The sequence below is a fragment of the Pisolithus orientalis genome (genome assembly GCF_024613125.1).
Source record: "Pisolithus orientalis strain OTSU chromosome Unknown F5J12scaffold_92, whole genome shotgun sequence".
NCBI lineage: Eukaryota > Fungi > Basidiomycota > Agaricomycetes > Boletales > Pisolithaceae > Pisolithus > Pisolithus orientalis.
In genome coordinates, this window is record NW_026260873.1 from 1 (window position 1) to 18,313 (window position 18,313).

The 18,313-nt window shown below is 51.2% G+C and overlaps 5 protein-coding genes across 5 annotated transcripts; 3 read left to right on the plus strand and 2 right to left on the minus strand.

Annotated features, from left to right (window-relative positions):
- Positions 1–528: 528 nt before the first annotated feature.
- Positions 529–1,507, plus strand: F5J12DRAFT_868318 (uncharacterized protein; the record flags this gene model as incomplete). Its single annotated transcript, XM_051747077.1, has 1 exon — positions 529–1,507. A coding segment is annotated over exon 1 (476 nt), but the record flags the coding sequence as incomplete, so codon positions are not given.
- A 91-nt stretch (positions 1,508–1,598) lies between these two features.
- Positions 1,599–5,306, minus strand: F5J12DRAFT_576838 (uncharacterized protein). Its single transcript, XM_051740136.1, has 4 exons — positions 5,264–5,306; positions 5,153–5,214; positions 5,049–5,107; positions 1,599–4,993 (listed from the first exon to the last, which is right to left on the minus strand). Exon 4 carries the CDS (start codon positions 4,944–4,946, stop codon positions 1,812–1,814), a length of 3,135 nt encoding a protein of 1,044 aa, XP_051594505.1. The 5' UTR covers positions 4,947–4,993; positions 5,049–5,107; positions 5,153–5,214; positions 5,264–5,306; the 3' UTR covers positions 1,599–1,811.
- Positions 5,307–7,070: 1,764 nt separating this feature from the next.
- F5J12DRAFT_868325 (uncharacterized protein) lies at positions 7,071–7,380 on the plus strand. The gene is given in 2 exon segments (XM_051747078.1): positions 7,071–7,113; positions 7,125–7,380. The coding sequence occupies 2 exon segments, from the start codon at positions 7,102–7,104 to the stop codon at positions 7,341–7,343; spliced, it is 231 nt and encodes a 76-aa protein (XP_051594506.1). The 5' UTR covers positions 7,071–7,101; the 3' UTR covers positions 7,344–7,380.
- A 1,416-nt stretch (positions 7,381–8,796) lies between these two features.
- On the plus strand, positions 8,797–9,567 carry F5J12DRAFT_728752 (heterokaryon incompatibility protein-domain-containing protein; the record flags this gene model as incomplete). Its single annotated transcript, XM_051741908.1, has 1 exon — positions 8,797–9,567. A coding segment is annotated over one exon (771 nt), but the record flags the coding sequence as incomplete, so codon positions are not given.
- Positions 9,568–12,745: 3,178 nt separating this feature from the next.
- Positions 12,746–18,258, minus strand: F5J12DRAFT_787205 (uncharacterized protein; the record flags this gene model as incomplete). The annotated part of the gene is made up of 16 exons (XM_051743596.1): positions 12,746–13,530; positions 13,734–14,433; positions 14,566–14,997; positions 15,032–15,675; positions 15,717–15,811; positions 15,866–15,942; positions 16,107–16,225; positions 16,313–16,496; positions 16,687–16,765; positions 16,801–16,888; positions 16,995–17,023; positions 17,264–17,735; positions 17,857–17,935; positions 18,008–18,043; positions 18,081–18,168; positions 18,203–18,258. 16 exons carry the CDS (start codon positions 18,256–18,258, stop codon positions 12,746–12,748), a joined length of 3,963 nt encoding a protein of 1,320 aa, XP_051594508.1.
- Between the last annotated feature and the right edge of the window lie 55 nt (positions 18,259–18,313).

Sequence of the window (18,313 nt, forward strand, 5' to 3'; positions counted from 1 at the left end):
CGCCGCCGCCACCACTTCAGACAATCAAATTCCCTTAAGCACGGTCATTGGCGCGTGCGTCGCGGCGTTCGCAGTGCTCATTCTTGCTGCCCTACTCGCCCTCTATTGTTCTAAGCGCCAAAAATTAAACCGAAAGCGTTCTCCGCCTGGGTGCCACCGTAACGCCGCAAATGATGTTTCGCGTCGTCGCTCTCATCTCGAGCCTTGGGGTCGCTTACCAGATGTCAATGAAGATCGTTGGGAAGGAAAATTATCCATGAGACAACGTCCCCTTTCAACTCCTATTGAGAAGTTGGCAGCGATGTTCAATCGTTCCCCGAGTACCACCTCTGGGAGAAGTCATCCGAGGGCCCTCACGTTCGCGAATCTTTTGGCACATTACAACCTTTCGAGAAATACCATCCTGACTTGGCTGCTGAGATGGCTTCGCAGGCTGCTATCGCAGAAACAGATGCCAAGATCACGAAACCACCTCCAGCACGGACATTTGTGGGCCATGTAGAGTCTTTCTCATGGGACGGGGAAACTGTCCGGGGAGACTCTTTCTTGTCGAGAGGGTCACGGTTATCAGGAATATGTCACCCACTATGATGTGCAAGGAAAAGGTGACCCCTGCAGCGACAGGGTCAGATCTGCATCGCTGGCAAAGCGCAGAAGTCCTGCACACAGATCATCTGGAACGTGCAGATGGTAAACAGAATCCTTTCGCGGACACCGCGATCGTTCCGCTGAAGATGGCGGCAAGTAACCCCTTCTTCAATGCACAGGAAAAGCCAACCAAACGGACGCTGCTTCCAAACACTACGGCAAATCCTTTCGCTGACTTATACTCAATTACTGCACCCCCTACAGAATCTACCACCAATCCACCTCCTACCGGCAATGGTCGAGCCCTACAATCTCTCATTGCGGCACTCGAAACGTCTCCTGCGGAGGTGGAGGGGCGTTTTCGCGCCATTTCTATGCAATCGTCTGTTTATTCCCGGGGTTCGTACCTAGCGAGCGAAACCGGCGAGGATGCCATCAGTATAGCAGCTTTTCCTTATCCTCCGACTTAAATTCCGCACGCATTGTTTTGCTCTCGTGGTGCTCAAGACCGTCCAATTGCATCGCTAGCCATACGCCCTCCTTGCACATCCTTACTTCCGACTACGTATGTTATTTCGTTTTTATGTGTTGTTTCCTGTTTCCATATTGTGCATATCTATACCTTTATTATGTTTTCACACATGTACAGGCCGGGCGCGCACGCCGATCTGGTATCGACACCCACTTGGTCACTCCGTTTCACGCGTTACTTCGTGTACCTTGTTCTCGCACTTTGATCGATACTGGAATGCGCGTTTTCCTTGTGCAAACATGGCCTCCCACTTGCCCGTTTTTCCCCTTCGTCTCGTCACACGTAGGAGTACATGCAAATATACATCTGGTGAATCGAATGTCTAGCTCACAATGTGGCCTTTCAACGACGGCACACCATCGCAGGGCAGTCTCAAATATACTTGGCCCTCTCCTAAAGTCTTGCACTGCAGATGAACTCCACGAGCAATGCAACATGCATACATGCTAATCCAAAGAATAGTTACCATACACATTCTCTCAAGATTCGCCCCAGCGGTAGACAACGTTAGGAAGATATTTACATAAGGTTTCAAGAGATCTGCATACAATACATAGGAGTCTGGCACTTTCATAGAAAGCATCTTCGAGGGAGCTAATCGACCCGTCCGCCCTTTCCTCACTAACAGAATCAATGCAAATATTTTCCAGACTAGTGTTCGCGACGTGGGATATAATAACGCGATGGCTATCTACACGATATTGAATATCTCAACTTTGCTTCTCAAAATGCTAGCCCGGTCTATAGGCTGAGCGGTAATGAGAATAGAAGACGCGATCCTTTTGTGCTCGTTGAAAGGTAGTCGAGACAACAGAAGAGCATTAAATGGCCGCCCAAGTGTAGAAAGCAGCTTCTCTTCATTCACGGCAAGATCTAGCGCGGTGGGAACAAGCGACTTTGGGTGCCAAGGGCGAACAACCTGCAGAGAACCTTGCGACCCCGTTGCATTTTCCAGCTTGTCTGGAAGTGCAATCTCAAGTGGCTTGAGGCCGAATGCCTGGATCTTGTACGTGTAACTCGGTGCGGATGGATCTGCCACTTTCAGCTGAACAGCTGTAACACGGTGAGCGATACATGATAATATAAGGCAGCCATTGGTAAATCGTGGGAAGGGTGCGCTGGGAAGGGTATAGAAGCCGGACACGGAACGAGTGAGAAAATGAGGGCGGAGAGACGTGGCAAGTGAGCGACGCAATTTTTGCATTGCTTTGAACGACGTAGACTGCTGACTCGTCGATGACTGCTCTTCTGCGCTTGAGCGGGGTGGAGGCAATGGCACCTTTTGATACGAGGTGATCTGGGCAGGGAAACAGCTATGAAATGGTGATGGCTCTCCGACCCAATCCAAAACCGAGATGTCTCCGGACTGTGATATGATTTCGGCCAAGAGACGGCCAAGCGCGTTCTCGGCACTTTCGCCATAAAGAACGGGCAGGTGAAGGTTGAAGATCCCAAAGAGCGAATAAGCAACATCTTCAGGCCGAGTAGTACAACGTAGTGACGCCCATTGGAGTCTGGAACGTGCGTCATCCATACCTGGAAAAAAGTTGGTAAGAAACCGGGACTCTATTCCCGTTGCCCTCTCTAGCTCTTCCAGCACAGCAGCATCGGCTTTATGGTTCGAAGATGTGAGGTTCTTGTAAAGTGACCAGATTCGGGTGTAGAATAATATGCGGCGAGGAGCCAGTAGTTCTTGGAGGGTCCACCCACGTCTGAACCACTCGCTGCCCTCGAACGAACCTGCATCGGGAACGTCGGAAAGATACACGATAGTCAGGGAAGACCGTCGATACCATGCGAACATTGATCCTATAGCTTCTTGTAACTCGGCACTGCTATTTTTATCTATACAGCACGTGTCGCTCCATGCCCACAAGTAATCCCACTCGCAGGCAACAAGACAGAACGCTTGGAGCTTTCCAAAGCCCCCATCTGTTGACATAGCATATATCGGCCGGCCCTCGACGTCGTGTATTAATGGCTCGCGTTCACCCCAGCGGTGAGAGAACGTGACATACTTAAAGTATCTCGAGACTTCGGTATGGATGAGTTTCATTCGCTGGTCCGGGTCGCACATTGCGTACGAAGACAGTAGGTGATTGTATTGCTGACTGGTCATAAAATGTGATATCTGTGCGTCCCGGTTGCATAGGATGCCAGTAGGTGTGTGCAGCAACCTGGGCGGCGAGGTTCCGAGAGTCTCCAATGCGATATTACGGATGACTTCCTTAATGTCAAAATGGGAGACAAGTGAGGAATTGGGGGACGCCTTAGCAACTTGTAGCCTGATTTTCATTTGGAGATAAGCCATAAGACAGCGCTGAGACGTGGCGTAACTTGGGTCTTCCGATATGAGTAGCTGCAGGACTTCTTGTTGAAGCGCAATAGCCTCTTCCAGATCAGCTGGGGTGGATTGTTGACGAAACCGTTCCACTAGACATTGTGCAAGGTCGTGGAGGGACGAAGCGCGACTGGGATGCCCAGTCGGACGGAGTTGGAGTACACACTTGTATAATGTGATGGCTTCATTGAGGTCGACGATTGCATGCTGAATTTGGAATCTGGCCCTAAGGTAATTCGCAAGGACACATAGATCGTCTGCCGCTCGACCAAGCTCGACCAGTTCGTCTGAGTTTGTCCCCTGGACCAGCCTCTGAACCCATCCCCTAACGGAAATATCCTCAGGTAGTAATCGAAGCTCTAAAGCATATGTCGCAAGACAAATAGCATTGTTCAAATCGGACATCGTGGACTGCTTCTGAAACCTGTCCCAGAGGTGTAGCGAGAGCTCAAGGAGTGACGAGGCGAAATCAGTTCTCCTCTTCGGACGCGCCACCAAAATCCAGCCGGGCATGTCAGCCTGTCCCTGAAACCTCTTCCAGACGTCGCAAGCAAGGTTGTAAAGAACTGTGCCACGACCGGAATGCCCAGGTGGACAGAGCTCTAGTGCTGCACGCCCGAGTGTGATGGCTTCTTCCAAGTCATCGACTAACCCTCGTTTGTCACGCCTATTCGATAGACAGAGAGCAAGTTCACGGAGTGATGAAGACCGACACGGATGCCCAGAGGGACGTAGTTCCAAAGCTGCGCGGTGCAACGCAATCGCTTCCTCCAAGTCGTGTATTGTAGCCTGCTTCACGAGCCTCTTCCTTAGGTCACAAGCGAGATTGTGAAGAGATCCATCACGATCGGAATGCCCTGGCGGATGGAGGACTAGTGCTGCACGTCCACACGAGATAGCTACTTCCAAGTCGTCGACTGTCCCAAGCTTGTCATATCTATTCGACAGACACAGAGCAAGCCCATGGAGCGTCAAGGACCGATCAGGATGTCCAGGGGGACACAGTTCCAGAGCTGAACGGAGCAGTTCAATCGATTCCTCCAAGTCGTGAATCACAGCCTTCGTCGTGAACCTCCTCCTGAGGTTGCCAGCGAGATTGCAGAGATATACACCACGATTGAGGTGCCCAAGTGGACACAGCTCCAGCGCTGCACGTGTAAGCGTGATAGCTTCTTCTAAGTCGTCGACTTCCCCTTGCTCGTCATATCTATATGAAAGGCAGGGAGCGAGGTGGTGTAATGAGGTGGACTGATGATACATGTCGTTTTCGACTGGTTGGAGTTCTAAAACTGCGCGGTGGAAAGTGATCGCCTCGTTCAAGTCTTCAATTTCGTTATCTCTGTTGTATTTCTGGCAGAGGGCACAAGTCAGCTCGAAGAGGGGAGCATGCCGGCCATCTTCCCGTGGAGGACAGCGTTTCAGAGGGGTGGCAGGGTGCGTGTGGGCCGGGGCATGGGGGTTCGAACTGTCGTCCGTTGAAACCATTGAATGCTGTTACACAGGAAGGATATACACGGTGGAAATGAATATGCCTTTGGACCAAGTCCGCCAATCAGCTGCAATAAGACGGGAACAGTACAATCATACGTTACACTTGAAGCGGAAACGAAAAAGAAACGGGATCAACAATCTTGAATGTCAGGATGCTATCCAAATCAGTGAGGCTAATTAAGCAACCCGAAAGAACTCACAGCTAGAGACAGAGTATAGAACAGCGATCTTGGGTACCGGGGAGAACGAAGTGTGAATAGCACTACATCCAGGTCAATGCACAACGCAGCGATTCTCCGATAAGAACTCACCGATGGATGAGAGAAGTGCAAGGTGGTTGGCAAGCCGAGAGGAATTTGGCTATGCTCCTTGGGTAAGTTACGCAGATTGGAGAACTGACGGGGGCATAGCCTGAGCTTCAGAGCCTCGTGGCGTATCGGTCGAGCCCACACTCTTGCTTTCCACCTCGGGGCGAGGTCCCAGAACCAAGTTGACATGCGCGAGTTGGAGGATGCGACTTAGCTCTCAGCTCGCCGATATTTTCAGTGACAACGAATACGATCATCTAGGTGGACAAACTGTGGACTGTCTCCATACTAAACAACGTAGGTTTGTGCCTGTCCGGCCTCTCTGTGATTCGGACCTTTGCCAACAACAGGTCAAACGTGCAAAAAAGCACAAGAATATAGCCTTGAACGAGTGGTTTCATGTATGTGCGGTACCGACAACTCTGGTGCAAGGCGCAGAAGAGCCATGTTGTGGTGACCTTTAAACAAGATGCCATTAATGATTGGAGGCGAGCGCCATCGCTACCGCAGTTACCAGGTCTATCGGCGTGTAGTTGGACATATCGTGGCTCACCATGTAAGTATCGGGTTCTCGCAACCACGCGCAGGCGGGAAGTGGCTTCGTCTTCATACCACTCGGATCAAAAGATATAGCGTTCCTCCCGGTCTCTGATTTCGTCGTTGTCCTACTCCAATCGGCATCTGCTCTCGCCCAGAGCTTCCGGCATACCACTCGTCGCGTCCTCAGATAATACTCAGTCATTCTCAACCGCTACTGTATTCGACTCGTACTACAAGACAGCCGACTCCGCATCCGCCAGGCAGTCAGATCTTCTTAAGCGCGGTCATTGGAGCATGCGCCTCAGCGTTCGCAGCGCTCATTCTCGGCGTCCAACTCGCCTCCTATTGTTCTAAGCGCCAAAAATTAAACCAAAAGCGTCCTCCATCTTCGCGCCGTCGCTCGCATCTCGAGCCTTGGGGTCGCTCACCAGACGACAGGACAGTGAAGATCGTTGGGAAGGAAAATTATCTACGAGACAACGCCCCCTTCAAGTCCTATTGAGAAGCGCTAACTCTGGGGAGAAATCATCCGAGGGCCCTCACGTTCGCGGATCTTTTGGCACATTACAACCTTTCGAGAAATACCATCCCGACTCTGCACAGGCCGAGCACGCACGCCGATCTGGTATCGACACTCACTTGGTCACTCCTTTTCATGCGTTGCTTCGAGTACCTTGTTCTCACACTTTGATCGCTACTGGAATGTGCGTTTTCCTTGTGCAAATATAGCCTTCCACTTGCCTTTTCCCCGTCATGCGTAGTAGTAGACATAAATAGTTACATGTCTTGTAAATTGAGTGCCACGCAACATGGCCTCTGAACGCCATCATAGGGCAAGAAAAACATACACATTGTAAACCATACCGTGACGGGTAATGCAACTAGTGTATATGACAGCACCGAGGCTCGAGGAATCGCGGCATAGCATCAGAGGGACAGATATGACAAACACGGGGGGGTCGACGATTTAGAAGAAGCCATCACGCTTGGACGTGGGGCACTAGAGCTTCGTCCACCCAGGCATCCCTATCGCCGTCTATCTCTCTACAACCTTGCTACTAACTTCTGGAGGAGGTTTCGGAACAAGTTGCCATGCGTGAGCTCGATGAAAGTGATTGTGCTGCATCGTGCAGCTCTGGAACTTTCTTCCCCTGGACATCGTGATCGGTCTTCAACACTCCACGAACTTACTCTCTGTCTCTCGAATAGATACGAAAATCAGGGGGTAGTCAATGACTTGGAAGAAGTCGTGACACTCGAACGTGCGGAACTAGAACTGTGTCCGCGATGGCATCCTGACCATGCTGCATCTCTCCACAACCTTGCTCGCGACTTCAGGAAGCGGTTCACAGAAAAGGCTGCGATTCGCGACTTGGAGGAATCAATTGAGCTGCTCCGTCCAGCTTTGGAACTCCGTCCCCCTGGACATGTTGATAGGTTCTCAACGCTCCATGAACTTGCTCTCTGTTTGTCAATAGATACGACAAACTGGGGACAGTCGACGACTTGGAAGAAGCTATCATACATGAACGTGCAGTGTTAGAGTTCTGTCCACTAGGGCATATCAATCGTGGCGAGTCTCTCCACAAACTCGTTTGCTACCTCAGGAAGAGATTCGCGAAACAGGCTACGATATGCGACTTGGAGGAAGCGTTGAGCTGCACCATACAGCTTCGGAACGACGTACCTCTGGACATCAACGTCGGTCTTCGTCACTCCGTGAACTTGCTCTCTGTCTGTCGAATAGATATGACAAGCTAGGGGTAGTTGATGACCTGGAAGAAGCCATCACACTTGAACGTAAAGCGCTAGAGCTCTGTCCACCTGGGCATGCCGATCATGGTTCATCTCTCCACAACCTTGCTTGCGACCTCAGGAGGAGGTTCGCGAAAGAGCCTGTGATCGGCAATTTGCAAGAGGCGATTGAGCTGCTCCGCCCAGCTTTGGAGCTACGTCCCATCGGACATCCTGATCGGTCCTCATCGCTTCATGAGCTTGCTCTCTGTCTGTCGAATAGGCATGACAAGCTGGGGGTAGTCGATGATTTGGAAGAAGCCATCGCGCTTGGACGTGCGGCACTAGAGCTCTGTCCAACAGGGCATCCCGATCGTGGCGTAGTTCTTTACAGCCTTGCGTGCAGCCTGTGGAAGAAGTTTCAGAAGCAGGCTGACATGCCCGAGTTGCGCAGGGAAATTTTCCTTGATCAGTCGGTGTCGGTGGTCTGTCCAACAAGCAGGGCCGATGTCGCCTTTTCCCTTTTCGAGCTTTCACTACACCTGTGGGACCGGTTTCAGAAGCAGGCCACGATGACCGACTTAGACAATGCTATTTGTCTTGCAACGTGTGCTGTAGAGCTCCGACTACCTCATGAAGATGCTTCCGTAGGAGCATGGGTTCAGAGTGTAGCCCAGGGGGCAGACTCTGGCGAACCCGTAATGCTTGGTCAAGCGGCAGACGATCTATGTGTCCTTGCAAATTGCTATAGGGCCAGATACCAAATTCAGCACGCAATCGTCGACCTGAACGAGGCCATCACATATTACCGATATATGCTGCAACTCCGCCCTACTGGACATCCTAGCCGCGTTTCGTCCCTTCACGACCTTGCACAGTGTCTAGCAGATCGGTTTCGTCAACAATCCACAGCAGCTGATCTGGACGACGCCATCGCCCTTGAGCAAGGAGTCCTCGATTTACTCGTACGTGGAGATCCAGGTTACGACGAGTCCCGGGTCTATCTTACGGCCTACCTCCAGATGAAGTTCAACTCACAAGTTGCTACGATGTCCACGGATGCCTCAAGTGTTACCCTCTTTGACGTTAAGCAATTTATCCGTAATGTTGCATTTGAAACCCTTAAGACTACACCGACCAGGCTGCTGCACACACCTACCGGCATCCTATGCAACCGTGATGCGCAGGTGTCACAATTCTTGAACAGTCAACAGTACAAACGGCTGGTGTCTCTGTGCACAACAGGCAGTCGGGCCCTGCAAATGGAACTCGTCCATACTAATGTCTCGAGACACTTCCAGTACGTCACGCTTTCTCACCGCTGGGGTGATGCAGAGCCATCATTGCGCGACATCGAGGGCCACTCGATATATGGCATGTCAACCAAGGGAGGCTTTGGAAAGCTCCAAGCCTTCTGTCGTGTTGCTTTGGAGCGGGATTACATATGGGCATGGAGCGATACGTGCTGCATCGACAAACACAGCAGTGCCGAGGTACAAGAAACGATAGGTTCAATGTTCGCGTGGTATCGGCAGTCTGCCTTGACCATCGTATACCTCTCTGATGTTCCCAGTGCTGGTTTTCTCGGCAACAGCGAATGGTTCAGACGCGGGTGGACCCTCCAAGAACTACTGGCTCCCAAAACCGTAGTATTCTATACCCAAGACTGGTCACTTTATAAGAGCTCAACGCCGTCGAATCATAAGACCGATGTCGCCGTGCTGGAAGAGCTGGAGAGGGAAAATGGAATAGAATCGCGTTTCCTCGCCAACTTTTTTCCCGGTATGGATGATGCACGCTCGAGACTGCAATGGGCATCATCGCGTCGCACCACCAGACCCGAAGATATTGCTTATTCGCTTTTCGGGATCTTCAATCTTCACCTTCCCGTTCTGTATGGCGAATCCGCCAAGAACGCGCTTGGCCGTCTTCTGGCGGAAATCATATCAGATTCTGGGGATATCTCGGTTCTAGATTGGGTTGGGGAGGCATCTTCGTTTCATAGCTGTCTCCCTGCTCACATCACCTCGTATCAAATATTGCCATCGCCTCGACTCCAACCTAATTCGGAAGAACAGTCATTGGCGATAAGTCAGGGGCTCTCGTCATTCGAGGTACTGCGTAACTTCGCCACGTCTCTACTCCCCCAATTTCTCAGTCGTTCTCTGACACCATCAAGCATTGCTCCGGCGGATCGGCTGCGAACTCCGGATTCATACGCACCAAGCGACGTGTATGATTTCAGCTCATTTACTAGAGTACCCATTCCGCGATTCCGCAACCGTTGCCTTATACTGCCGTGCATCGCCCACCGCGTCATAGCGGCTCAATTGAGAGGCGAAGATCTATCGGCACCGAGTTACACATACAAAATCCAGGCATGCGGTCTGAGACCATTGGAGGTTGAACTTCCAGACAAGCTAGAAAGTGCAACCATCTCACAAGGGGCTCTGCAGCTCGTTCGCCCTTGGCACTCGAAGGGTCAATCTGCCGTATTAGACGCCACAAGTGAAGAGCGGCTACTTCTTACACTTGGAAGGCCATTTAATGCTCTTCTGCTGATTGAAGTGCCTCATTCACAGTACAAAAGGATTGCGTCTTCTACGCTCATTACTGCTCAGCCCGCAGACTCGGCCAGCATTCTGAAAAGCAAAGTCAGGATATTTCATATTGTGTAGATATGTTCAATTTATGGCGATTCGGGATATCCATGACGTGATTGAGATGCGTCTGCGGGATCGATCTAGTACTGCTTTGTCTGTAACGGACGTATCAGTGTATAGACCAGGGTATGTATGTATGGTGTGTACATGCATCGGCGTCGTCGCACGTTTGAATCGGTCGATAGTACTGAACTGCTGAGCGTCGTATCCGAGTCACTTTGTTATACTCCACCGTCTACGCCGCACGCTATGGTGGGTGCCAGTCAGACATGCCACTGCAACGGAGTCGGACGGACAGATATGATTATTCACGTGTAGTGCTACTAGCGGCGCGTGCTGGCACGTCGGAGGTATCAGCCTAACCTGACGACATAGTAGTAACACAATCCGGGGATGAGACATTGTCATGATGGAATGTATTACCGAAAATTTAAGTAAAAAAGAACAAGAGAAGAAGTATGGTCAGTAAGGGCCGCCGAGGTGGAATGTCGGACCGGTGCGACGTGTATCACCATCACTGCTGCTCGCCGCTGCTTGGCAGTATCGACGAGTTGTTGCTGACATCGTTTGGGAGGCAACGACAGCGCTCCCTGTCCCCACAATACCATTTGCGGGCGTCCAAGGTTGCTTTGAGGAGCCTTGTGTGTCATAGACGGGCGGCACTTCCATAAACCTTGAGGAAGGCTTCCTCATCTCCTTGAAATCTGGGGGAAAATAGACTCAGAGGGGGGAAGAAGCCTGGCAGTGTGACGAACTAACTTACTCATTGACAAATTCCGTCGCGATGACCTTTCGTTGGTAGTGCTTCGTGTTGAATCGCCGTCCATCCTTCCCGTTGTAGTAGTGGCGTGGCCAGTTCTTGAGCGGAATGTGCTGGCCAAGCCGGGGCTCACCCACTGTCCAATGGCGCACAATGCCCCTCCAGGACAATGCCCCTCCAGGACAATGCCCCTCCAGGACAATGCCCCTCCAGGACAATGCCCCTCCAGGACAATGCCCCTCCAGGAGTCGGATTTTGGCGTCCGTACCCTATCCACATGGAAGACAGGCACGTTTGGAATGGACACTCCTAAGAGGAGGAAAAGGAGCGGGTGGTGGTCCTCTGGGGTGTAGTATGTGAAGGGAGGGTCGCCCAGATGGAGACGTCTGACAGTTTGAGGGCCTGTGGCACCCTGAACTGCATCCGAGTCGGTTGCACACTGGGAGCAAGTGGAATGGAAACGGACTGGATCACTGGAGACGACAAGGTTGTGCCGGTCTAGTGTGCAGGCGATGGGTGTGGCAGGGACTGGGTGGCTGGGATACAAACAGACTGGATCGCCGGAGGATCGAGGTCGTGGTCTGTGCAGGCGAGTATTTACAACCAAATTGCTGAGGTTGCTGAGCTGTTGTCGAATCTCCCTTACGTCTGTTGACAATGAATAACTGAATTCTTTCAAGGTCGCGTGCAGCACTGCCATGTCTGCTGTTAGCGATGCATGGGCCATGTTGAGTGCCTCAGGGGAGGCCGGCCGGACGAGTGCGGCATCACCTGCGAGCAAACCATCAGCTTCGCATGAGACGGGTCGCGCTGTCGCCATCGGTGTGTTGCGCTGCAAGGTCGTTTTCAAGCCACCGCGTTATGGTACACGTGTATAGGCTGATACCAACACTTACCTCTTGAACAAATTGTTCGGGACCAGTGAATGCATTCGGTTCAGGCACGGGTGGACCCTCCGAGAACTACTGGCTCCCCGAGTCGTACCATTCTGCAACCAAAAGTGGTCACTTTACAAGAACCTAACATCTCCGAATCATAAAATGAATGCCGCTGTGCTGGAAGAGCTAGAAAGAACAACTAGAATAGAGTCCCGGTTCCTCACTAACTTTTCTCCGGGTGTGGACGATGCACGTTCCACCATTCGGCCAGAGGATATCGCTTACTCACTTTTTGAGATCTTTACGTAGGTAAATCGTCTTCGTTATGCCAACTTGTGCTCCAATGGTCAAAGGGGGCCCATTATATAGTGTTCGGTTCGTATGTATTTATGAGTCCACCTGCAATATTTCATTACAATGCAGAGTTCGTGTACTCCGTAGTCGTCCCCTGTCGCAAATTTCTTGGGCACGTGATAAGAACCTTATAATACATGTTAAGGGTGGCTGTTCACACTTCCGTTATAAGCCATGCCAATGCCACCCATGTGTCATTGAAAGATTGCCAAAAATGGGTATTTGTACATAATATTTTACACATTTGCACTATATCTTAGATAAAATATCACATATTTGCTATAATCTAGCCAAACCTGACCATTATAATGGCAAGTGGTCCATTACACGCTGCTTACAATGGGGGCACGTGACAATGGACCAAATAAATTTGCGACATTAGGCCGTCAGTCACAGCAGTCAGACTGGAGTTCACTGGACATATACACGCACGTACTCCTACAAGATACGACCGGACGAAGGAGAACAAAAAGTAAACGGCAGGACAACGTGAATACTGATACCAAGATATCATAACGCCATGGCTATCTACACAATATTGAATATCCGAATTTTGCTATTTCAGAATGCTGGCCTGGTCTATGGGCTGAGCAGTAATGCGAGTAGAAGACGCCATCCTTTTGTGCTCGTTATGAGGTAGTTGACTCAACAAAAGAGCGTTAAATGGCCACTCAAGTGTAGAGAGCAGCTGTTCTTCAGTCGCAGCATCTAGTTCGGCAGATGAACCAGGAAGCTTCGAGTGCCAAGGGCGAACAAGATGCAGAGAACCCTGTGGCCGCGTTACATCTTCTAGCTTGTTTGGCAGTGTGATTTCAAGTGACCTCAGACCGAATGCCTGGATGTTATACGTGTAACTCGTTGCGAATGGATCTGACCCTTTCAGATGAACCAAGGTGACACAATGGGCAATACATGGTAGTATGAGGCGGCGATTGAGAAAACGTGGAAGGGGCACCCTAGTGAGCAAGTGGAAGTCGTACGCGTCACCTGGGGAGTATGAATCTTCGAATGATATTGGTGGGGGACCCTGACTTATCGCCGCTGACGGTTCTTCCGCATTAGGTCGAGGTCGAAGCAACGGTAGCGTTTGGAACGAGGTGATCTGTGCAGGGAAACAACTATGAAACGGCGACGCCTCCCCAACCCAATCCAGAACTGAGATATCCCCAGACTGCGAGATGATTTCTGCCAGGAGACGCCCAAGCGCGTTCTCAGCAGATTCACCATACAGAACGGGAAGATGAAGATTAAAGATCCCGAAAAGTGAGTAGGCGATATCCTCAGGCCGCGTGGTACAACGTAATGACGCCCATTGGAGTCTCGAACGAGCGTCATCCGTACCTGGGGAAAAATGAGTGAGGAACCGGGATTCTATTCCAGTCGCCCTCTCCAGCTCTTCCAGCACCGCGATATCAGTTTTATGGTTCGAAGACGTGAGGCTCTTGTAAAGTGACCAGGGTTGAGTGTAGAATAATATGCTTCGGGAGGCTAGTAGTTCTTGGAGAGTCCACCTGGTCTGAACCATTCGCTGCTCCCGAACGAACCGGTATCCAGAACATCAGAGAGATACACAGTGGTTAGGGAAGACCGCCGATACCACACAAACATCGATCCTATGGCTTCTTGCAATCCGGCACTGCTGTCTTTGTCTATGCAGCACGTGTCACTCCATGCCCACAGGAAACCTCGTTCGCAAGCAACAGCGCAGAAGGTTTGCAGCTTTTTAAAGCCCTCCTTTGCTGACATATCATATATCAGGTGGCCCTCGATGTCGCGTAATGATGGCTCGTCTTCACCCCAACGGTGAGAAAGCATGACGTACTGAAAGTATTTCAAGATAGCCGTATGGACCTGCTCCATTCGCTGACCTGGGTCGCATACTGTGCACAGTGACACCAGCCGTTTGTACTGTTGGCTGTTCATAAACTGAGTCAACTGCGCATGCCGGTTGCACAGGATGCCAGTATGCGTGTGCAGCAGCCTGGTTGGTATGGTTTTGAGGATTTCGAATGCGACATTACGGATGAGTTGTTCGACATCAAAGTGGGTAACAGGTGAGGCATTGGAGGACGTCACCGCAGCTCGTGACTCGACCCTCAGGCGGAGGTAGGTAGCAAGGGAGCACTGGGATAAATCGTAACCAGGATCTCCAGGTATGAGTACCTGCAAGACTTCTTGCTCCAACAAAATAGCCTCGTCGAGATCCGCTGTGGCGGATTGTTGACGAAACCGGTCTGCTAGACACTGTGCCAGGCTATGCAGGGATGAAGCATGAATAGGATGGCCAGTGGGGCGGAAGTGCAGTACATATCGACACAGTATTATGGCCTTGTTCAGGCCGACAGTCGCACGTTAATCGCCAGATCTATGCCTCACAAAGTAATTGACCAGAGCGCCTAGATTGTCTATCTCTCGACCAAGTACGGCAGGTGCATCTGATTCGGTGCCCTGGGCTAGCCTCTGAACCCAAGCTCTCTCGCGATGGGAGTCTCGTGGTAACCGAAGTTCCAGAGCATACGTTGCATAATAAATAGCATCGTCTAAGTCAGTTACCGCGGCCTCCCTCTGGAACCTGTCCCAGAGGTGGAGTGAGAGCTTGAGAAGCGAAGATGCGAGATCAGCCGTGCTTGTTGGATGGACCACCGGCGCGATTTGATGAAGAGAATTTGCGCCGTGCAACGCAGGCATGTCAACTTGTTTCTGAAACTTTGTCCAGAGGTTGTGAGCAAGGTCGTAAAGATATTTGCCACGATCGGGATGCCCTGGTGGACAGAACTCTAGTGCTGCACGTAAGAGCGAGATGGCTTCCTCCAAGTCACTGATGGCAGCCCGTTTGTCAAACCTGCCCTTGAGGCAGCGAGCGAGATTGTAGAGTGGCATCACGATGACGATGCCCTGGTGGACGGAGCTCTAGTGCTACACGTGCGAGCGAGATGGCTTCCTCCAAGTCGCAGATGGCAGCCTGTTGGTTGAACCTGTTCTTGAGGTAGAGAGCGAGATTGTTGAGAGTGGCATCACGATCAGGATGCCCTGGTGGACGGAGCTCTAGTGCTGCACGTGAAAGCGAGATGGCTTCCTCCAAGCAGCCGATTACAGCCTGTTCGTCGAACCTGCTGTTGAGGTAGGCGGCGAGATCGTGGAGAGTGACACCACGAAGAGGATGCCCAGGTGGACGGAGCCCTAGTGCTCTACGTCCAAGCGTGATGGCTCTTTCTAAGTCTTTGACTGCTCCCTGCTCGTCATATCTATCCGACAGACAGCAAGCAAGATTGTTGAGTGACCTGGACCGATGATACCACACGCTTTCGACTGGTCGGAGTTTCAAAGCAGCGCGATGCAAATCGATCGCCTCGTTCAAGTCGTCGATTTCACGCTCTTTTTTGTATCTCTCATGGAGTGCGCACGCCAGGCGGAAGAGGGCATCATACCGGCCACCTTCCCCTGGAGGATACTGTTCCAAGTTTTTTCGTCTGAGGAAAACCTCGTCTGTCGAAGACATTGAACGTCGTTACACCAGGATGATATACACGACGGAAACGGTTCTGCCTTCGTGCTAGGTTCGGTGATCACTTGCAATAAGACAGGGACAGAAAAGTCATACCCTTTGAAACGAGAAAGAAACCTGGTGAGCGATTTTGAGGGTCAGCTGAACGCTGCTCAAATCAGCGACGCTAACCAAGCAACCCAAAAGAACCCACAGTAAAGACACGAAGTCTCGAGCAGGCAACCTTGGATGTCGGTACGAAGCACAAACTGTGGATAACGTCACACGCAGGTCAATGCATATAACGCAACGATCGTCCGATAGGAACTCACCAGTAGATGCGAAATGCGTAAGTTGGTTAGAAAGGCGAGAAGAAACTGGGCTCTGCTGCTCGAGTGAGTCACACAACTTGAAGAACTGGGAAGGCGCTCACCAGCAGAGCAACGGTTGGTGGACGTTTGTGGGAGAGAGAGGGCACGGGGCTGGCGCAGGCGTGCGAAAAGCATAGGCCCCACCCCTTCTCTAGGCCCTGCCGTACACGTCCCTGGATGTCTGATGCTCCCCAAGAACTCAAGCTTCTTAGTCAGTCCCCCTCTGTGACAAACGCAATGGCGATACTCTGCGATACTGCATGCCCACCTGATCCAGTGGTGCGAGGCCGCCGTTCGTAAGGGAAACTGGCTATGCGCCCTTCCTGAAACTGGTTTCGTTGGTGGACCTCCAGGTACTGCCTATGCCGACCCATAGCCGATCGCTGACTTCGTCGCTGGTGGGGACCCTTGTTGGCGAAATTAACGTCTGCGGAACTACCGCTGCCTTTCTTCTGAAGGACATGAGCAGGCTCGTGACTGCTGATATAACGTCAGCTACCGAGTGCGTCGGACTGATAGAGTTCACAACCTGCCTCGTGCCACAAATGAAATGAATAGCATAGCGCCGTGTCTCCCAGGTTGCACTCAGATTTACTGTGCATGAAGTCGCGTTCGTCCCACTCGAGGTCGTACCACACGCACCTTGAACGCAGAGGAAGTTATGAGATATATTCCTATCGTTGCCCAACAAGTACATCTCAGCGACTTGGGAGTTTGCGTACTGGCCGTTTGTGGTGTATGCAGAAAAGGACATACAGGGTGACACCAGGGGCTACTCCACGACACGTATCAGGGGATAGTCGGCAGATCATTAGGTGTGCCGCAATTCCTCGGTATTGGTATACTGTATATACTTGTTACATTGCTTGGCACAGCACGGTTTCCAATGTATGCGTCTCTTCCTGCCCTGTGATGGTGTGAAACCGTTCAGAGGCCGTACAATGTGGTACCTGGTTCACCAGATGTGTTTGCATGCATTCTGGTAGTACGTAAGACGGAACGAAGGGTGAAATTGAAAAAAAGGCAAGTGGAAGGACATACTGGCACAAGGAAAACGCACATTCCATTATCAATCAAGGTGCGAGAAAAACATACACAAGGCAACACATGAAAGGAATGACCAAGTGGGTGTCGATGCCAGATCGGCGTGCACCCCTGGCCCGTACGCGACACAACATGGAAACAGCAGATGGCACATAAAACGAAATAACATACGTACTCGGAAGCAGGACAGGTGTACAGGTATGGCTGAGGATATAATTGGACAGTCTTGAGCACCACAGGAGCGGAAGTATGAGTGCAAATCTGAGTCGGAAGGTAGGGGAAAGCTGCTACACCGGTGCCATCCTCGCCGCTTTCATTCGCTAGATACGAACCTCGGGAATAAATAGACGACTGCATGAAAATGACGCGAAGGCGCCCCTCCGCCACCGCAGGAGACGTTCGAGTGAGAGATCGTAGGGATCGAGCATTGCTGGTCGGGGGCGGATTGGTGGTAGATTCTACAGGAGGTGCAGTGATAGAGTATAAGCCGGCGAGGGGATTTGCAGTAGTATTCGGAAGTAGCGTTCGTTGAACCAGCTTTTCCTGTGCATCAAAGAAGGGGTTACTTGCCAGTCTCTTCAGCGGAACGGCCACAAAAGAGAATTTTTCATGCGTTGCCTGATCACGTGCCTTGCTTTCGCACTTGCCTCTGTGCCACTCCGAGTCAGATCAAAAGATACAGCGCTGCTCCTGGCCTCAGATTGCATCGTATGGTTGTTGCCCTACTCCAACCGGCGTCTGCTCTCGCCCAGAGCTTTTGGTACATACCACACGTTACCACCTCAGATAACTCCCAGTCACCCTTAACCACTGCTGTATCCGACTGCGAACTCCGCATCCACCTTCTCTTCAGGCAGCCAGATTTCTTTGAGCACTGTCACTTGTGCGTGTGCGGCCGTGTTTCTTCTTGCTAACTTACACATTTTCTTTGTTCTAAGTGCTCTCCATCTTCCTGCTACGTGACGTCGCAAATAATGCCTCACATCACTCACTCGGGGTCGCTTACCAGATGTCAACGAGGATTGTTGAGAAGAAAAATTATCCATGAGACAATTCCCCCCTTCAAGCGCTACTGAGAAGCTGGCAGCGATGTTCAGTCATTCCCCAACTGTACCAATTCTGGGAAAAAATCATCCAAGGGCCCTCGTATTCGTGAATGTTGTGGTACATTACAACCTTTTGCGGAATACCATGCTGACCTGGTTGCTGAGATGTCTTTGCAGTG